The sequence below is a fragment of the Corticium candelabrum genome, chromosome 1 (assembly GCF_963422355.1).
Source record: "Corticium candelabrum chromosome 1, ooCorCand1.1, whole genome shotgun sequence".
NCBI lineage: Eukaryota > Metazoa > Porifera > Homoscleromorpha > Homosclerophorida > Plakinidae > Corticium > Corticium candelabrum.
Window position 1 is genome coordinate 9,160,649 of NC_085085.1, and position 17,649 is coordinate 9,178,297.

The window sequence follows — 17,649 nt, forward strand, 5'->3', positions numbered from 1 at the left end:
CAAGAAAATCAAACTTATATATTTTGACAATACGGTTGATATGATACGATTTCTTAATTTCACACACAGACACAGAGTCAATATATTTTTGGTAAAACGGAAGTTCTCAACTGCCACTCGTCGAGCCTCCTCTGCATTCCAATCCCTTCAATAGAACATATCAGCATTAACCTTGTCATATCTTTGAAGATAGCCCATAGGTAACAGTGTTTTTCTAGTGTTTCTCACCACTCGTTGGGTAATCCAAGGTCAATATATTTACCATCAACCGACAACTAGTAGTGTCAATAGGCAGCATATAAGGCGCTACATAGTGGACCAGTCTGAGAATTAACCATGTCATCCTTAGCCAGATTGATATCATTGATATTGATAATCCGAAGTCCGGTTCCGAGGTACTTAATACCTAACCTCTGTCACAGTCCCTCTTAACGAAAGCAAGCTAGAGGCTAGAATTCGTCCCGCTCTACTTTACTCTTGCCTGCACGCGTTAAGAGGGACTGTAAAAGAGGCTAGTACATACCCACAATATAGTAACATCTTTTATCCTATATTACTTGATTGAATACGGAAGCCCACCATCGTGCGTTTGACCAGATACTCGAACACATAATTGATACATTGTGCAAGGGGTAGTGGACAATCGAGTGTCTGTCTAAGAATCGCAGAAAATGCAACAGGGGTTATAAGAGAACGTAGCTGGAAGGGGTCTTGGAATTGGTATCACATTTGGAGCTGGACTTCGTCTCGCATGCACGTGAAGCAGGAGTGGGTCTCACGAGTGGAGCTGGAATCTGTCTCTTACGTGGAACTGGAATGGGTCTTAAAGCTGGAGTGGGTCTTAAAGCTGGAGTGGATCTCTTATGTGGGAAATGGATTGGGATAAAGGTTGGGATATATTGGGGTTATGGTTGAGATATGGGCTGACCCAGCTATAGGTTCTACAAGCCCTGCCTTTCACAGACGATAGAACTCCCTGACGTTTAAGTCGTTAGCCTGCTGTTGCAAATCCTTAACGGTGAGTGCATGGCCTTAAATTTGAGACATACCATACGATTCCGTTGCTATATGCTATAAATGCTATTTGTCTAATACGGCGCAACTTTTCTCGTTTCACATGTGGGTACTCAGTGGCGTGTTCGTCCGAAATGGTTGCCAGTAATCTCTAGTGGAGTATTGCGCGTCACAAATGTTAACGGCTAACCTTTTCAGATGCAGTCGGTGTTCATACCTAACACACTCACTATATCAATGTCCAGCTTGTGATTTGCCTTATACCGTGGCAAGATTGAACATTTTGGAAGAGGTAGTAGTCGCAACAGTAGGGTTGCTAAAATTGCCACAGCGTTGTCGTGTCATAGGAGAATCGGGCACCACAGAGCGAGAGAGTTTACTAGGAGACTGACTCTAGCCCTGCTTTTCCTCGACGTTGCACGCCAAAAATAGAAGAACAGATACAATTTACGTGCTTAGATTTCGGAGGTCTCTTTATGCAGATCAATAGCAATACCATCCGTTGATGAACTAATAGATCACTAGAAGGCAAGTGTAAACATACTTAAGTAAACTTGCAAATTAAGGAACGGAACGCTAAGTTGTCGCTAATTATGAATATAATTGATATTCTTAGAGCTGCCGTAGCGTTGATAAATATCCGAGCGCAATCCAATTTTCTACATGCTCTATCTAATCGGCTATCGTCTATTGCCGTCTGAGCATAGGCGGTTACTATAGCCACCAATGGACTTTCTGCTTTAAGTTACTATCAGGATTACTGTAATTTTGTGCCATCTGCTCAGTGGACAAAACCTCGGATGTGGTTACATCAATTAGCAGCCATCCCGCTTCCACATACATGGCCCGCGCTGCACCACTTCCGCCGATGGTCTTAGACTAGCCCTTCCCCCACGTGTAGACTGTCTCTGATCTCGCTGACTGCTTACCTCTACAGGCCTTCGGGTCTTAGAATACTTGTTCATCAATAAAACACCTGCGGAACAGTTACTTACTGTATGATACTGGCTTTACGCCACCAGTCGCCGATGGTTTTGCAATATCCGCCAGTACAGTCGCCTCGCCATGTATTTGTATACTTCTGCATTCTTTCGCAGACTACTACCGACCTTGGACTCTTAGTTTGCTGACGGTTCCGTCAAGGCTACAAGCAGATTCGCCGCTCTCCGTCTGCCAAGGCGTCCTTGGCCTAGTGCCCTCCTGCTATGCACCTCTAGTATATACAACCACCATGCATTACCGTACCGCCGTCGTTCAAACCTGACTTTACCGCTAGCGAACATGTACGTCTCCCCTTTTTTTTATTCTTACTATCTTATTATCATAATAATTTTTTATTACCCGAGGCCCAAATATTTGGGCTAGGCTAAGTACAGTAGTACTCTTTACGTACGTACGACCGTCGATTAGCGCAGATGCAAATACAGCTATTCCAACCAATACACGAGAAATGATGCCATTACCGACCAATAGATGGACATAATGTCATCATAAGGCTTCACCTCTCTTTGTTTGATAGCTGCCAACGAGAACTCGATCATTATATCGTCCATTCTGTACATGATGTTTAGTCCTTTGCTCTAGATAAGGGTTTAGCATTTAGAAACAACGCCTCACCTAATCTACATTGTAACGTGCATGTTTTCCCACCAATAACCAGGCGTCTAGTGAACTCTACGTGTGATCGCGTATTACTCCACAACGTAAGGCGAAGATGTCCTAGCATCGATCGAGGCTGCCTGAATTGTAACATTTGGCTTGTTACACAGTATTTCGGCATAGATATCGGTGCTGCAATCTGACAGCTTGAATTCTCAGTTTGCGTGACTAATCAATAGTGCCGTCTTAAAAAAATTGGCGCTCCACGGAAATTCTCGAAGGAGAACGTGCATTGTCCATGACAGCGCGTTTGTTTGTCGGACGAAGCGACTGACCTATAAGTATGCAAGTCTAGACATTTGTTTACATGCATGCATTGGAAACCTTTGCTGAGACAAGTGGGTTGTGTTAAAAGACCTTAGTGTGCAAACATTATTATGTGACGAGATATGATTACATACACCGGCCGAGGGTTTAGCACTGTAGTAATTCTCTATTCATTTCTATAATTTTACAATTATTACTTATTTAAGTATGCTATTTTTATACTCTTCTGCCACCTCTTCAGCACCACCCAAGACTCATGCAACAGTTTTCGCAGGTTGCCCCCATAACAAATGTTACAGTGAATCCGAGTCAGTCACTGTGAAATGTTGTGAGTCACTGTGAATTGAGCGTGAATCACGATGAAAACGTGTAAGTCACTGTGAGGCCGCGCAAGTCACTGTGAATTGGTTGCGAAGAATTGGCGAATCACCTCGGGTGATTATAAATTTTGGAGAATCACTGTGAGATGTTTAGAACGCGAGTCACTTGCTGTAAAGCGACGGAAACAAAAACCATTTCCGCGAACATGATTGCATTCGTAAGGCTCACGTGATCTAGTGGTGCGCAAACCCTCTACTTGGCGGACTAATTCAAAATTCTTAAACGGCCCGATTAATTAAGTTATGAAACATTCTTAAGTTGGTGTACAGTACTCCAGACTATTTACGGACTTTGCAGTCACACGAAACGACAGTCGCTATGTACAATTTTAGATACAATACAGCCCGAGAGAAAGTCTCCGAGAGTTTGCGTCTGCAAAAACGTTAGGCGTTGTCGTTGCTGTATAGTAGACTTACCGAGAAGCCTACCCGATCACCCTCCGGACCAGTACACACGCTACTGAATCCCTGCCGAGAGAATCCAATTCGACTGTAGACCGCAAGCTACTACCGCGCGATCGTCTACACTAGACACTTGACTAAGAAGGCAATCTAATTTTTCAATGTCTCTACTAAATACAATACTAATATAATTAGAAACTCTAACTGTCAAAAAACCTACTACATCACATCCCTCTCTGCTAAGTTTCCGGTTCCTCTCTTCTCAAAAACCTCTGCACCAAAGTTCCATGCAGTACTGTTAACCAAGAAAACGTATATGTTACTGCTACTTCAAGTCTCAAACAATATTATTATTTATATACATTATATTCAGGATATATTTGTTACATACATAAACGTTCCCCCTCAACATCCCCAACAACTCAAGTATGCATGTCCCAACTACGTACATCCTCTGTCTCTAAATTCAAACGTTGTAAAACCAATCTAGCGTTATATGATCATAATTTTACAGATCATTGTTGTAATAAGTTGTTTAAAGACTTTGAAAACGTTATGTGACTCAGTGCAGAAATTCTCGAAGCTATAGAGCGTAGAATCTTGAGACTGTATGGTGTCCAGGGACCGAGAGTTTCCACAGCAAGTGGATAGAATATACCACCAGCTGCTGTAACTCTTTCAGCGTGACAAAAGTCTTCGCAAGCTTTCTCAACTTCTGGAGCAGCTCTTGCATTGCTGGCAGCTTTAATAATGAATGAAGGCTACAGGCTGTTGGCTACTTTTTCATCGAAGAAGCCAGGCAGACCCAGAAGAAAATCAGGATGAAATATATCACAAGAACGACTGCTGTCATTGCCAGAACAACGTTGCTCCCTTTTCGCATACTTGTTTTCCGTTAGAAGAGCGGGGTAAATCACTTCGCTAAGGGCGTCGTGGCGTTTGATCGGAAAAGGACCGTGACCGCAAATAACCAAATGATCTCCAAAAGAGTCAAGAACTTGACCACAGACACATTTCAATGACAATGGTGGGAACGAAAATAGAGAAATTTCTAGCCAAATCCGTATTGCAATCACGAATTCATGTGCTGACATGGCGAGGCCTAGGTTTGGGTTTGGTAAGGCCCACAACCAAGCACCAGCATGAATAGTGGCCATGGTGTTTAATCTTGCTCTATCCCGAAGACTAATAACCTCTTTCAAGGATGAGGCTAAGATGCAGTTGATAATAGATCTAATGTCGCGTTGTGATGATGATCTGAGATTACATGACGGAGGGCGATCGCCGAGTTGTTTGAGTAGACGAGCGTGTGCTTCATCTTCCCCAAAAATCTTGAACTCTGACTCCAACTGGACCTCATTCATTGAGGAAGTTGACATGTTAGACTGACTCAAATATGACCGCATCAAATGTCTAATAGAGTTTCAGCTATCTACAAAAGCTGCTGCCGATGAGCTCAACGCTTCATATAGACCAACACCTCTATATCGAACTGGAAAAGTTGCCTGAATCCAAGAAGAATCTTAGATAGAAGAAGGAGCGATCAATTCAAGTGAATGTCTAAGATATGCATGAAATTTGTGAGTTGATCATCAACTAAATCAGACACAGCTGTGCGTAATATATTGTTTAATTTGCACATATTGAGACAGTTGCGTAACAGTTGAAGTTCAACATGTGGATGGTCTAAATCGCTGAGCTGTGATTGAGCCTCAATTACCTTGTCGATGCGTCTGGCATCGTTGCTTTTACAAAATCATCCTCACAATATACCAGAGAACCTAACAGCTCAATCCCTTTTGTGAGACGCTTGATTTGCGTTGGTAACTCTGGGAAAGACTGATCACCTGTTAGCCAGTATACCTCACACACTTATCCAAGTTGAGATGAAGACCAAATGTATGACCGTTTACAACAAGAGACTGTAGTAGTTCGGAGACTGAGTCGCGTGTTCCAACAAAAGTGCCGTCGTCAAGGTACCAAAGTGGAAGTTCTGGACCAGAGTCTTTTCCAACATCATCAAGAAATTGTGACACTACTAGTGAAAACAGTAGAGGGCCTAGCGGATAACCTTGTTGGACACCAGCAGACAAAATGCGGACATTTTCAAAGCGAAGCTCTCCAGCTGTATGGTCACTGTCCCCATGGAAATAATTCAGCAAATACTTGCTTCAGACGAGATAAAAAGGGCAGATGACGACATTCATTAAAAGCATTCTGGAAGTCTACTTTCACACAACACAAGTCTTCTCTGTATATAACGATCTATTGATAAAGATTAACAGGTCGGGATATGGTGGCAGTGTTGGAAAAGTTAATATAGGAGCAGTGGGATATGCTGATGACATCTGTCTCTTATTTGGCTTCTCATATGGCTTACAACAATTACTACATATTTGTTCTACATTTGCTGTTGAGAGGCACTTAGTGTTTAATTCTTTTAAGACAAAGTGTATTCGTTTCGTCTCCAGTAGAGCATCGTGGTTGTCAACGGTGCCACTATCTAAGCTGATTCTTGATGGGAATATCCTGGACTTTGTTCAAAGCTGGAGACATTTCGGGCATATTATGTAAGCTGATATGAAAAAGTCAATGTCAATTTGAGTTTGAAATGAAGAGGTTTTTCTCATCCTTCAACTCCTTTTACCATCAATTTAAAGGAGCCACTCCGATTGTGTTATGTCGTTTATTACAAGCATTTTCAGCTGTATTTTATGGGTGTCAGTTGTGGTGTTGCAGTGATAGTCAACTACGTAAAGTACGTGTAGCGTGGAATGATGCTATAAGAAAAATTTGCAATGTCAGAAGAAGAATGTCATGTTACTACAATGATTTATTCCACCGGTCTGTTGCCTTGCCCGGGATGCTGAGGAAACAAAAGCTACAGTTTTTGTCTTCTCTAATTCAGTCTGAGAACAGTGTTATCTCGTACAATTCGTCTCTTATGTATAATTTTCAGCAGTCGCCCTTTTTTACTTCATGGCGGGAATGGGAATTGCATTAATGTCAAAGCCACACCAGGGTATTGTCGAGACAGTCAATTGCTCATGACATTTGGAAGAACGTTGATTTATCTCTATCTGAGTCTAGGCGCGAGGCTGCAAGCTTGGCATACCATTGGTTGTTTGAATCAGCTAGAAGTAGTAAATCAGTACTAGAAGACTTGTTTTCAGTAGATTGATCCCACAGTAGTTACATTACTTGTTTGTTTGTTTCTGTATTTTGCACTATTAATTTTAATGATCGCGACGTCAGGTTATAATAATAATAAGACCTTATTGTATAAATTGCAGCTTCCATCCCATAACGTATGCCAACTCCTACTTGACCATACGAAAGAAAAGTGCCTGGAAGATGAGATTTGACTGAAAAACAGCAGAGACGAGTAGTCAACCGTCGAATGACGTCACTCACAGCTATTGGACGAATACCGCTTGTCTTCTTGTGGAGAGCGGTCAGTGGAGCACCTGACAGTCAGGCAGCAATATTTCGATCAATCTTTTCACTTAGCAGTGCATTCATCCAACGAGTAAGTTTGTCCTAACATAACTGAGCATCAGGTGTACAGGTACCTTTGATGGCATATGACAAGTGTTGAGCTCGTAGTTGAGAGAACCCAAGACTGGACACTCTTGGAAAGGATTCTAATGTAGATAGAACCGCCTGTGATTCAACAATTAATGACGGAGGAATGTCATTTGACCAAACAGGGAGGCTGTGTTCAGGATGTCAACTTTCCAGTTCGTCTATAGCAGAGGTATTAGATGTTGAAGTGCAACCCTGTGATCTCAATGTGTTCTTTGCGTCAATGTAACGACCTTTCTTAGCTAATTTCAAAGTTTGGAGAGAGTTAGCTTGAGACACAGAAAGAAAAGAATTGAATAATTTCTGACTAGAATCCTGCCTATCTTCTTGCGATAATGAAGAAAGTTCTCCTTTCTGCCAGCAAAGAAGCCTGGATGTCAAGATATCTTTCACAACTTGCCTCTTCTGTCTTCCTCCGCGTGGTGAGTTCGAAGAACTGCTCTGGCAAACATATGCAGTCGAACATAGCTCCACATGCCGCCTTTATAAGCATGTTTTAGTTCGTTTGCAAGAGTTTGAGCAAGAAAAAGACGTACTGATCTTGGTACATAAAGAATGGTATACACTTGGAAAGTTGAAATCTAGTTCATGAAAGCAAGAGAGGTATCAGACTCATCTGTAGGACGAAAAGAAGGAGTACTAGCTGTTTGAATCCCCTCCAGAACCCTATCATAATGATTACTAAGAGTTTTTGTAAATGAAGCAACTCCAAATTGAGAAACAGGTTGTTCATTTACGTGACCTATGTCCGTAGCACGCTCGCGTTCTGCAGTATGGGTTTCCGAGGATAAACATGGCTCCGTCATTCTAGATAGCCACGCAGACTCTTTCGGGTCAACCATAAGACCTCCACAACGACCGTTACCGATACCTCGAGAACGACGACAAGATTTCCAATGACTTGAATAAATGAAGCCACATGATGAACAGACACAACGTCTGTTCTCTTTAAGCTGAAACACTTGTCTTAAAACATGCTCCAGATTAACATGTTGCCATCTTACGTTATCAGATGTAAATAATTTTTGGCAAACTGGACAGTGAAAAGACGCAGAGTCGGCAGTGGCTACTTTGACGTTGTCATCAGCACGCGAGGGAAGCGATTGAGCCTCCATTTCTTGCTACAGCTTGACTATCTTGTAACTATAGAGAAATGACTCGAGGAAATACCTATACCAACAACCAACGGATTGCCTTCAAAGGGGCTCTCATCAAAGAACAACTTAGATGACACCAGAATCCAAAATATGTATCAAAACTGTTCGAAAATTGGGTAGATGAAAAGATAGAAGATAAGAAATTCAAACCACACGCTCTTTCACCATATATATATATATATATATATATATATATATATATATATATATATATATATACATGGTATACACACGATTTCTTTTCAAACATTCTGCTCATAACTCTCTGAAAGATGATCAGAGCTAATGAAAAGAATTTACACTTGATAAATGAAGAGTCCTTTGTGTCTGTTTTTAGTAAGTATTTTTAACTTTCTTTATCAATTTATGGATGTATCATCTGCTTCCCATGGTGGGCTGCCGGTTGCCATCTCAATGATGGTACAGCCTACACTCCATACATCACAACTTCGTCCGTAGGTTGATCCTCTGAGGACCTATAAATATAATGAAATTCAGTTGTTTGATTATTCAAGTGTGATCGTGATATGTGTCTACCAAACAACCGGGGAAGTTAAGTTCGCGAGATGTCCCGGATAATCTGAACATCTGTAGGGCGTATCGATAGCTTGCATGACAACCTCGAAACATCCGCTCACAGTCTAGTAAGTCTTTGACCTCAGCTCGTCTTACAAGGCATTGGTGACAACTGATCTATTCTCTGTTTTTTTGCCTGCTTTCCAACCTTAGAGAGATCTAGATACGCTTGCAGGAAGCCGAGCAAAACGGTCAAATTTGACGTTCGTCCGCCGGTAGCTTCAACTATTTGTATTTCGCCCAACATATAGAGAGGAGCGAATCCAACCTACTTGGTTCTTGGATGTGCCTGCACTATTGCTTTCTTCAGAACTTCTTGTCAAGGTGGAATCTTCTCTTGTTTGGAGATGCAGGACGAGGTCAAAGTGACGATGATCATGACGGTTTCCGGTCATTTGACTCGCGATGTAGTCGTACAAGGTGAGTGTTATTGGCATTTGTTGTAAAGCATGTGCAAGACTGTCGTTAGCACATACATTCTGATGAGGAATCGGTTGCGTTGGGGCTTGCTGGGTATGAGTTTTCGTGGGCTAATAATACGTACTTTGTTGTGAGCGGTCAAAGTAAGCGACATTCTTTTGCTCCCTACATTTTGCCCAACTGATTTTCGTCTCTTTATCTGCATGAACGCAGAGTAGAAGAGTTACCTCGGTCGCGCGTGCACTTCCCTAAGCCGTCAGGTCCCGACAGCACCATGCAAACTACCGCCGTATCACGGGTATCGAGCAGGACTCATGACAGATGGCACCCAGATTTGGGCGTGACTTGTGGTGTCAGGGCGGTGCTGCTTCGCGCCATCTAGATATTGCATGTGTTTTCGCGAATTAGTGGACAATCGTTCGGACAATATGTGTAACATACGTGTAGAGGCTCTAACTTGATGTTTAGCCGTGTAATGTGTACACTGCAGTCATACACGTAATACACCTATGGTGACTTGAAAGCAGTACATACATGTACACTATTGTGGTATACACTGTGGAGCACCATAGTAATTACGTAATTAAGTGTATTGCTACGTTACTTGAAAATAGTAACTTAATATTAATTAACTAAAGTTGTGTAGGAAGATGGTTCAAAATGTCTGAAAAAATAATTTGGCTCATCCCTACTAGCAGTGTTCTCAGATCTCTCTGTGTATGTAGGTGAAACCACAATGGTCAAGAAGTGCCTCTTCCTTGTTGTCACAGGGTGCTAACTGGCAGCTTTCCTTGCTCTCACACAGATCAATATCTCTCCTATGCTATGGGCATCTGCATGCTGTAATTACAACTGCGTATCGTACTAGTTTGTTGAAATAGCGGTTTGCGCATACTGTAAATGTCTTAGAAATATTCAAGCACAGTAACTGACGTACGTAGCTAGTCTAGGCCGTAAGTACGTACCGTCGACATCCATGTTTGTGTGACTGGTTAGATTCCTCTAGCGCAGTACCCCTGGTATCTCTGGAAGCAGTTGGTACGGAGTATTTGCACTTACACGTTGCAATACTTCTGTGAGAAAGTCTTGTATGTGTCCCCTTCTTGAGTTTGCGGCATAAGAGGCAGTCACAACAACTGGGGCACTGGGGCCCATGTGCCGGTCAGATACTGAGGGCTTCTGTTCAACTGGAGCTACAATGTAGGGCAAAGCTCTGCCATGATAGGAGTATGTAGGCGTGGTTGAACTTGAGAGATCTAGCTCTGTTATACGGGTCGCACAGTATGAGTATACGGGACCTGTTCGAACATAAATTCTATGGTTGTTTGCTAGACTGTGGAGAGGAGAAATTTGACGTTCGTGTACACACACACACACACACACACACACACACACACACACACACACACACACACACACACACACACACACACACCACCACCACCACCACCACCACCACCACACCCACACACCCCGAAAGTTCGATAGATAACACTATAGAACCACGCCCTTTCCTGTTGTGCGACCCGGATTAGAAGCCTCGCTACGCTCGGAAATTAAATGCATGAGGTGGGGCCGTCTACCTTCCACGGTCAAAGTGCAAACCGAAACATGCGGCGTAGACTGATGGTCATCATTCTCGAGAACCTAGACCAAATTATGAGATAATGACAGCCAAAGGTTGAGGTTGATGATTGCATTGTCACCTAGTTGGTTGACGCTTTTAACTGACCAGATGTAGGCGGCTGCGAAGAATTGCGGTTAACGTAGCATTCTTCTAGAACAATGGGACTTTGTTTCTTCTTTCAAATTCGTTTTGCTTTCTCTGTACTAGAAACGGCATCAAATAAAATTACTGGTTGAGATCTTGACGGCGACTACGAGTAGACGAATAATCATCTAGATCAAACTCATGATCACCTGCAGCTGATATAAGGCTTGTGATCTCTGGCGTTTCTTCGGTGGCATTACGAGATGAATAGACGACACTAGCTGAAGCTCGTAGTCGACTACTAATGGGTCCTCCCACCAATTTTAGCATCAAGAACACCGAAGGTGAGGCAAAAGCCAAAGGCAAAACGTATTTTGTGACAACACCATAGATACGTAACTAGAACAAAGGGGAGTGGGTATAGTCCCGTAGGAATACACAGTACGTACGGTTGTATAGACGGGCAGGACTTAACAAACCCGCCGACTCTAGCTCGTATCTAACAATCGGACACGTCAGGTTCACTGTTTGTGCATCCACGATAGGATGTATGTAGGCGTAAGAGACACCTTGGATACCACGTGTCGACACAAGGAAGGCTCAATTATGACACTCTTAGAACCATTGTCTACTTAATTGTATATTTTTGCGTCATAGCCGATACCGAATAGGTTTGAGTCATGTGATTTACTCAAGCCTTTTCATTCCTGAGCAATCTGCTTCCAGACCAGCTTGATTACTTAGCTTAGTGCAAGTTTTGTTTGTTTGCTGAAATGATCTTTGTAAGTGCAATCTTGTTGCACTCTCTTGCAATATCGTTTGCGTTTTCGAACGAATGCCGCCTTCCAGGTGACTCTCCGGTGTTGCAGCGCAGAGGTGAGTTGGAATTCGACGCCAAAGTTGCCGCAAACATGGCCCACCACAAGACAGACAAATTTAGACCATACGTACGAGACGAGCCTTCATTCATTATTGCGAGGCGAGGTCGTTCGATCGAATTTGTTGTTCGCTATTGGAAACGATGCATTGGCAGTCCCAAATTTTTGCTGCGAGATCAAAATCGCAATTCAACAGTTTGGATGTGGACTGACGGCAAGTATGACGAGATGGATGGAAAGAATTATTCTGTCTATTCAAGACACCGCCATTGTTTCCTCCTCTTCATTCCTTCTCATTTGCCTGTTGGCGATTACGAAGTGACGGTGAAGCATTCTTGTTCACGATTTCCCAAACGGTTGGTGCACGTTCAGGTCATATTTGACGTTGAACAAAGTTATAGGAGTGGTGTCCGCAAAAGAGGAGCGGGCGGACTACAACCTTTTGAGATGGACGAATATCTCTACAACGACTTGGGCTACCTGTGGTTGGAAGACTATGCAATACGATGGGACTATGCTGTCGCTTCAATGGCGGTGCAAAGAGCAAGAATTGAGATAGAAAAGCGTATGAATGAGAACGAACGTAGGCATACACATCTTTATGCCCGTGCACTTACTCGTTACGTGGGAGACCCACTAACGCCAGGTAGAGTCTTACAAGGAAGATGGGATGGAATGTATGACGACGGTACATCACCATTTCTTTGGGGTAGCAGCGCGCAGATATTTAATCTCTGGCTACCACACAGAAATACTGTAAAGTATGGACAGTGTTGGGTATTTGCCGCTTTACTTACGAGTCTTCTCAGATCCAGAGGCATTCCTGCTAGGACGGTTACCAATTATCAAAGTCTTCATGACCGAGGCTTAGCAGACAACCGCCTATCAGTTTTAAGACAGTATGACAAAATACAACAATCTGATGAACTCGTGTGGAACTTTCACGTGTGGTCAGAGGCTTGGATGGCTCGATCGGACTTGAAGCAACCAGCATATTGGAATGCAGTAGATGCAACACCACAGGAGCCTTCACCCTTAGCAGTTGGCAATCACTACCAAACTGGTCCAGCTTATGTACCATACGTCAAGCAAAATTTACCTCACGATGTTAACTATGATACCAAATTTGTCACAGCGGAAGTTAATGGAAGAAGGTGGTGTCCAATTACTGGCGCATATGTTTCGGGTACAATAGGTCTTAACATAATAACTAAGGTACCTGGAAGAGGCGATGGGGTATATTCATACAACAACCCATTGTTTATAACTGGGAATTACAAACACTTGATTGGGAAGAGAAGTACAGACAGCAAAATCCTACTGCCTCCACCTTATTCTGGATGTCGTCGAGAAAATGGCCTCAGACTATCAGCTAGTCCGGAGATACCATCGGTTGGGCAGACATTCAATCTCTTTGTTACTCAAGGAAACACGAGCGTGCCAGAGAGTAGTTTGTTAGTGTTGATGGAACCGATTGTTTACACATCACAATCACTTGGAATTGTCAGACTGTTCCTGGAGTCTTCATACATTACTGTTACCGAGGATGACTATCTCCCTTACTTACGAAACACGACAATCTTTAAGTTCAAGGTGGGCGTGTGCAATTCATCTGGCCATTTTGTGTTTCATGATGCTCTTCTTCTTCGCTTGGCGTATGACAGTTTGAGCATTCAAGTGACAAGAAAAGAAACCGGTAGTGACTCCGTTGATTTGGTGGTAACCGTTAGCTTCGACAATCCGTTCTCAATTTCTCTTACTGGCGTTCTACTGTCTGTCTTCGCCCCCAGTTTTGACGTCTCTACCGAACATCTTCGTGACCTTCCACCAGCAACATCGCTAGCTCACAGTGTGACTGTGGGCTGTGGATCAACAACGGGCTCAAGATTTATATTAGCAACGCTAGACACAGCAGAGACTTTTAGGTCAGTTAGAGGATATGCTACTGTGGACTGTACGGTGACCAATGGGCGTTAACCCGCAGTGCGCTTCCGTGAGGAGTAAGTAGCCATGAAGAAGACGTCTTGTTGCTTTCCATGTTACTTTCCTTTTTGCTCCTCGCTGTAATTGGACGTATTGACTGCTGCTGAATTTTTCGTGACTATACAATACTTAATAGCTCGTAGATTCTGCGTCTTAGAGTGGGTGTCTTAGCTCAAGTGTTTGTTGTCGCTTTGGCGCTGTTTTTGTATGTTACAGCAATGTCGAAGTTTTCGGGTAACAGTTTGACGATAGAGCAGTTGTCCTACAACCTCATATTGCACCTCCAGTTGTCTTATAGTCTCACACTGGTTTTAAATCAAACAAACACATACATGCATGCACGCATCCTAGCTTGCATGACAGCTGCGTGACACAGATATCTAGAGCTACGCGTTCGTGCAAATGAAACGTATACGTATACTGGCGCTGTCTAGATATGGAGGCACGTGTAGCGGTCAATCACATCGATTGCTAGTCCATTACAGTTATTCAGCTATGAGCCTATAAGAAAAGGGACTTTGTAAAAGTCACGAGACTTGCCAAGTAGCATACTCTAAACGTATAGGGCTAAACCGACTTCCGGTCTGGAGACTATGTGTCTGGCTGGCTGGTTGGCTGGTTATGTTTGTCACGCTACAGGAATGTGCCACGCCTCCTTATTGTGGCCCAATCACGACGCATTAATTCCTTTATGTCGCATGCGACAACTAAAGACAATGGACGAACAGCCAACCGTAGGCGCGAAACTTCCTTGAGAGAGTTTCTCACCAGAACAGTGTAAATCATGCTTTCGATTGCTAAGACCTGTCGGACATAAACAACAGAACTCACCTGTCTGCAACTGCTGACCCAAAATCGAATACTTTCTTGGTTTTACGATAGTTATACGGGAATCTAACATTACGTAACCAGTAGAGATTTTAAGTTCCGTATACGATGACTCTACTTACGACTACAGACTATTTACGGACTTTGCGGTCACACGAAACGACAGTCGCTATGTAGGATTTTAAATGCATTTTGCAGGTAGCACGTGTAGAAAGAAAATAGCGTGTATATTCGTAATTTTACGCGACGTACAATTACTCCTCTAGCGTACACGGTGTTCAGGACTTTGAAGGCTCATAGCTGTAGAAGCGACGGTGTAAACACAGCTTCAATTACTAGTAAGTTAATTAAAGGGTAACTGCAGGGCAAAACTCAAAAATTCTTTTATGTTGGAATGCATAGTTCTAGTTGCATACATGACAGGAAAAATAGTTCTAGATTTAAAGTTAGTTAAGTCTTTGCTGAGAAATAGCAAGTCAAAGTTGCTTCCGGTTTTTCAAGTTCCGGGAGCGCGTTATAACGGGGGTGGTGTAGTGTACACGTAACAGAGGGGAGACGCGTGTGCGTTTGTATAGTCAGCGGCCTGCAAAAATGACTACATCTTCATATCCAAGGCAACGCCGCTAGGGTTGAGACGACGGCAGCAACAGTTATTCTTCTGAAGAGCCCTCTGGAGGTTATTCGTGATGACAACTAGCGTTCCGTCATCGCATGAATCGCAGGATGTTGAAGATCTGCTGGGAGCCATTAAAGTGACTAGACCACACAGGTTCAAGCTCAGCGACAGTGTCTCTAAAGCTTTGAGATCGCCTGCTGCCTTGGAAGCGAACGAGGAAGAGGGCAAGGAAGAGGACAAGCTTCCCGATAGCCCGGTACCATCGCAAGTAGGAGTAGGAGTAGCAAACGAAATCGATGCACATCCGGGTAAGTAAACATCATCACAGCTAGGTGGAGCTGCGGTCGTTGTGAGATGATGGATACGTACTCGTGTGGAGTGTGTGTGTACTGTCAAAACGTATTTGAGGTTGTCTCAAATAATGACGCGATAATAATGTCGAATACTAGCGACAATAGTGGCACAGTGTACTGGTGAGTTCATGCAAAATTCTAACTATTGCTGTAAGAAAGAGAACAAAATGAGTTGAAGTTCGTACGTTGAATTCACGTTGACACAAGGTTTGACTTCACTGTACAGTACATACTGTAATGCACACGACTGCATTCACTTCACATGAATGACGATCAAGCACATATAGACGGAAGTCTATAGCTATCTAGAGTCATTAAGAGTCTTACCTTCCTAGCCATTTGCAGTACTCTTAGTCATGCACGAGAGTCTTAACCTCATATTTCCTGCTTCTCAAATACGGCTCTCCTTTCTTTCGCAAAGGCTCCAGAGTGCTACCGTTTTGGAGGCCTCAATTTCTCTCTTCTACAACCCAGACTAAGCTCTTGAATAGACCTGGCTGTACGTATCTCGAAGCAATCAGGCCAACAGTGGCTACTACAGACTCCTGTCCACTCACTAGGACGCGTCGTACTTAGTAGTACTCGCCCGGACGACACAAACGTCTCTGCAATTGTCCTCTTTATTTGCGATTCCCACTCTTTTCTTAGCTTGGAGATCTTCGGAAATCAAAGCACGCTTGCGTATGACTTGCGCAAATTAGTGCATCCTGCAGCCACGCAACGGCAAACCATTCTTTCCCCACAGATTCCTTTGTTTACAATACACGCTAGCGTGCAGTCTTCCCTCTGTGATGTGTACACTGCACCACGTCCGTTATAACGCGTTACCGGAACTTGAAGAACCGGAAGCAACTTTGACCTGCTATATCTCAGCGAAGACTTAACTTAAAAATCTAAAACTACTTTTCCTGTCATGTATGCAACTAGAACTATGAATTTCCAACATAAAAGAATTTTTGATTTTTGCTTTGCATTTACTCTTTAGGCATACTGCATGGCTACTGACCTTACCATTCCCTGTGCTGCTAAAGATATCCTGCGTTTGTACATTGCTATCGTCAAGTCGGACGGGATACACAGAGTCTGCACATGTTTCGAGAAACAGGACGCGGTCACTTCGATTGCAGAGACGCAAAGTGCCAGTGAGACTGCTTATCACGTGGCTGACAAATATTAACAATTACAACTGCATAAACGGATTCACGCGGAGGAAGTGGGGCATGCAAATACTCCCCGTTCGCGCAATCTTTCTTTTAATTATGTAAGTAAATTGATCCAGGAGCGGCGGAAGCGCATTTGGATTGAGGATGGAGGCAAAATTTTTGTAACAGACTATCGCCATTTTAATTTTACTGAATGTGGTTCAATGGTGTTTCATCGATTAACTAAGCTGTGACAAAAGTAGCCCGAGCAGTATGTACAAATGATCACGACAATGTGTATGTCGATACAAGCGACTCAACTGCAACATCTTTCAATATTGTTTCTACTTGCAAGAAACACAACTTTCACGATATTTTCTCGACCATCGTTCGCTGAAACGAAGTCCCACTAGAGGTGTGTGTGTAGTATATTGTAGAGCATGCATGCACAGTAGAGTGCTTAGTTAGATTAGAATCTATATAGAACACCAAAGTGGCGGAATTTCGGTTGTAAATTCTGATTAGTTTAGCAGTAATTGGTTATGTTAATTAATTAGATGCACTAAGGCTGATTGCGAGCCTGTGAAATCCTCGTGCGCGGCTAAGTGCACGCCAGAACCGTGATGAAGACTCGGGTGCCCGCACACACTTTAGTTTTAGTTTCAGCTTCAGTTCTTC

General features: G+C 43.1%; 1 protein-coding gene and 1 long non-coding RNA gene across 2 annotated transcripts; both read left to right on the forward strand.

Moving 5' to 3' along the window:
* Positions 1-9,109: 9,109 nt before the first annotated feature.
* On the forward strand, positions 9,110-10,396 carry LOC134197028 (uncharacterized). Its single transcript, XR_009972591.1, has 3 exons — positions 9,110-9,231; positions 9,292-9,460; positions 10,186-10,396. It is a non-coding gene; the product is annotated as an uncharacterized LOC134197028 (long non-coding RNA).
* Positions 10,397-12,097: 1,701 nt separating this feature from the next.
* On the forward strand, positions 12,098-14,307 carry LOC134185615 (protein-glutamine gamma-glutamyltransferase 4-like). The gene has a single exon (XM_062653455.1). The coding sequence runs from the start codon at positions 12,251-12,253 to the stop codon at positions 14,024-14,026; it is 1,776 nt and encodes a 591-aa protein (XP_062509439.1). The 5' UTR covers positions 12,098-12,250; the 3' UTR covers positions 14,027-14,307.
* The last annotated feature ends 3,342 nt before the right edge of the window (positions 14,308-17,649 follow it).

Coding starts and splice junctions, on each gene's coding strand:
- LOC134185615 (XM_062653455.1), top strand. CDS start 12,251: ATGTGGACTGACGGCAAGTATGACGAGATGGATGGAAAGAATTATTCT.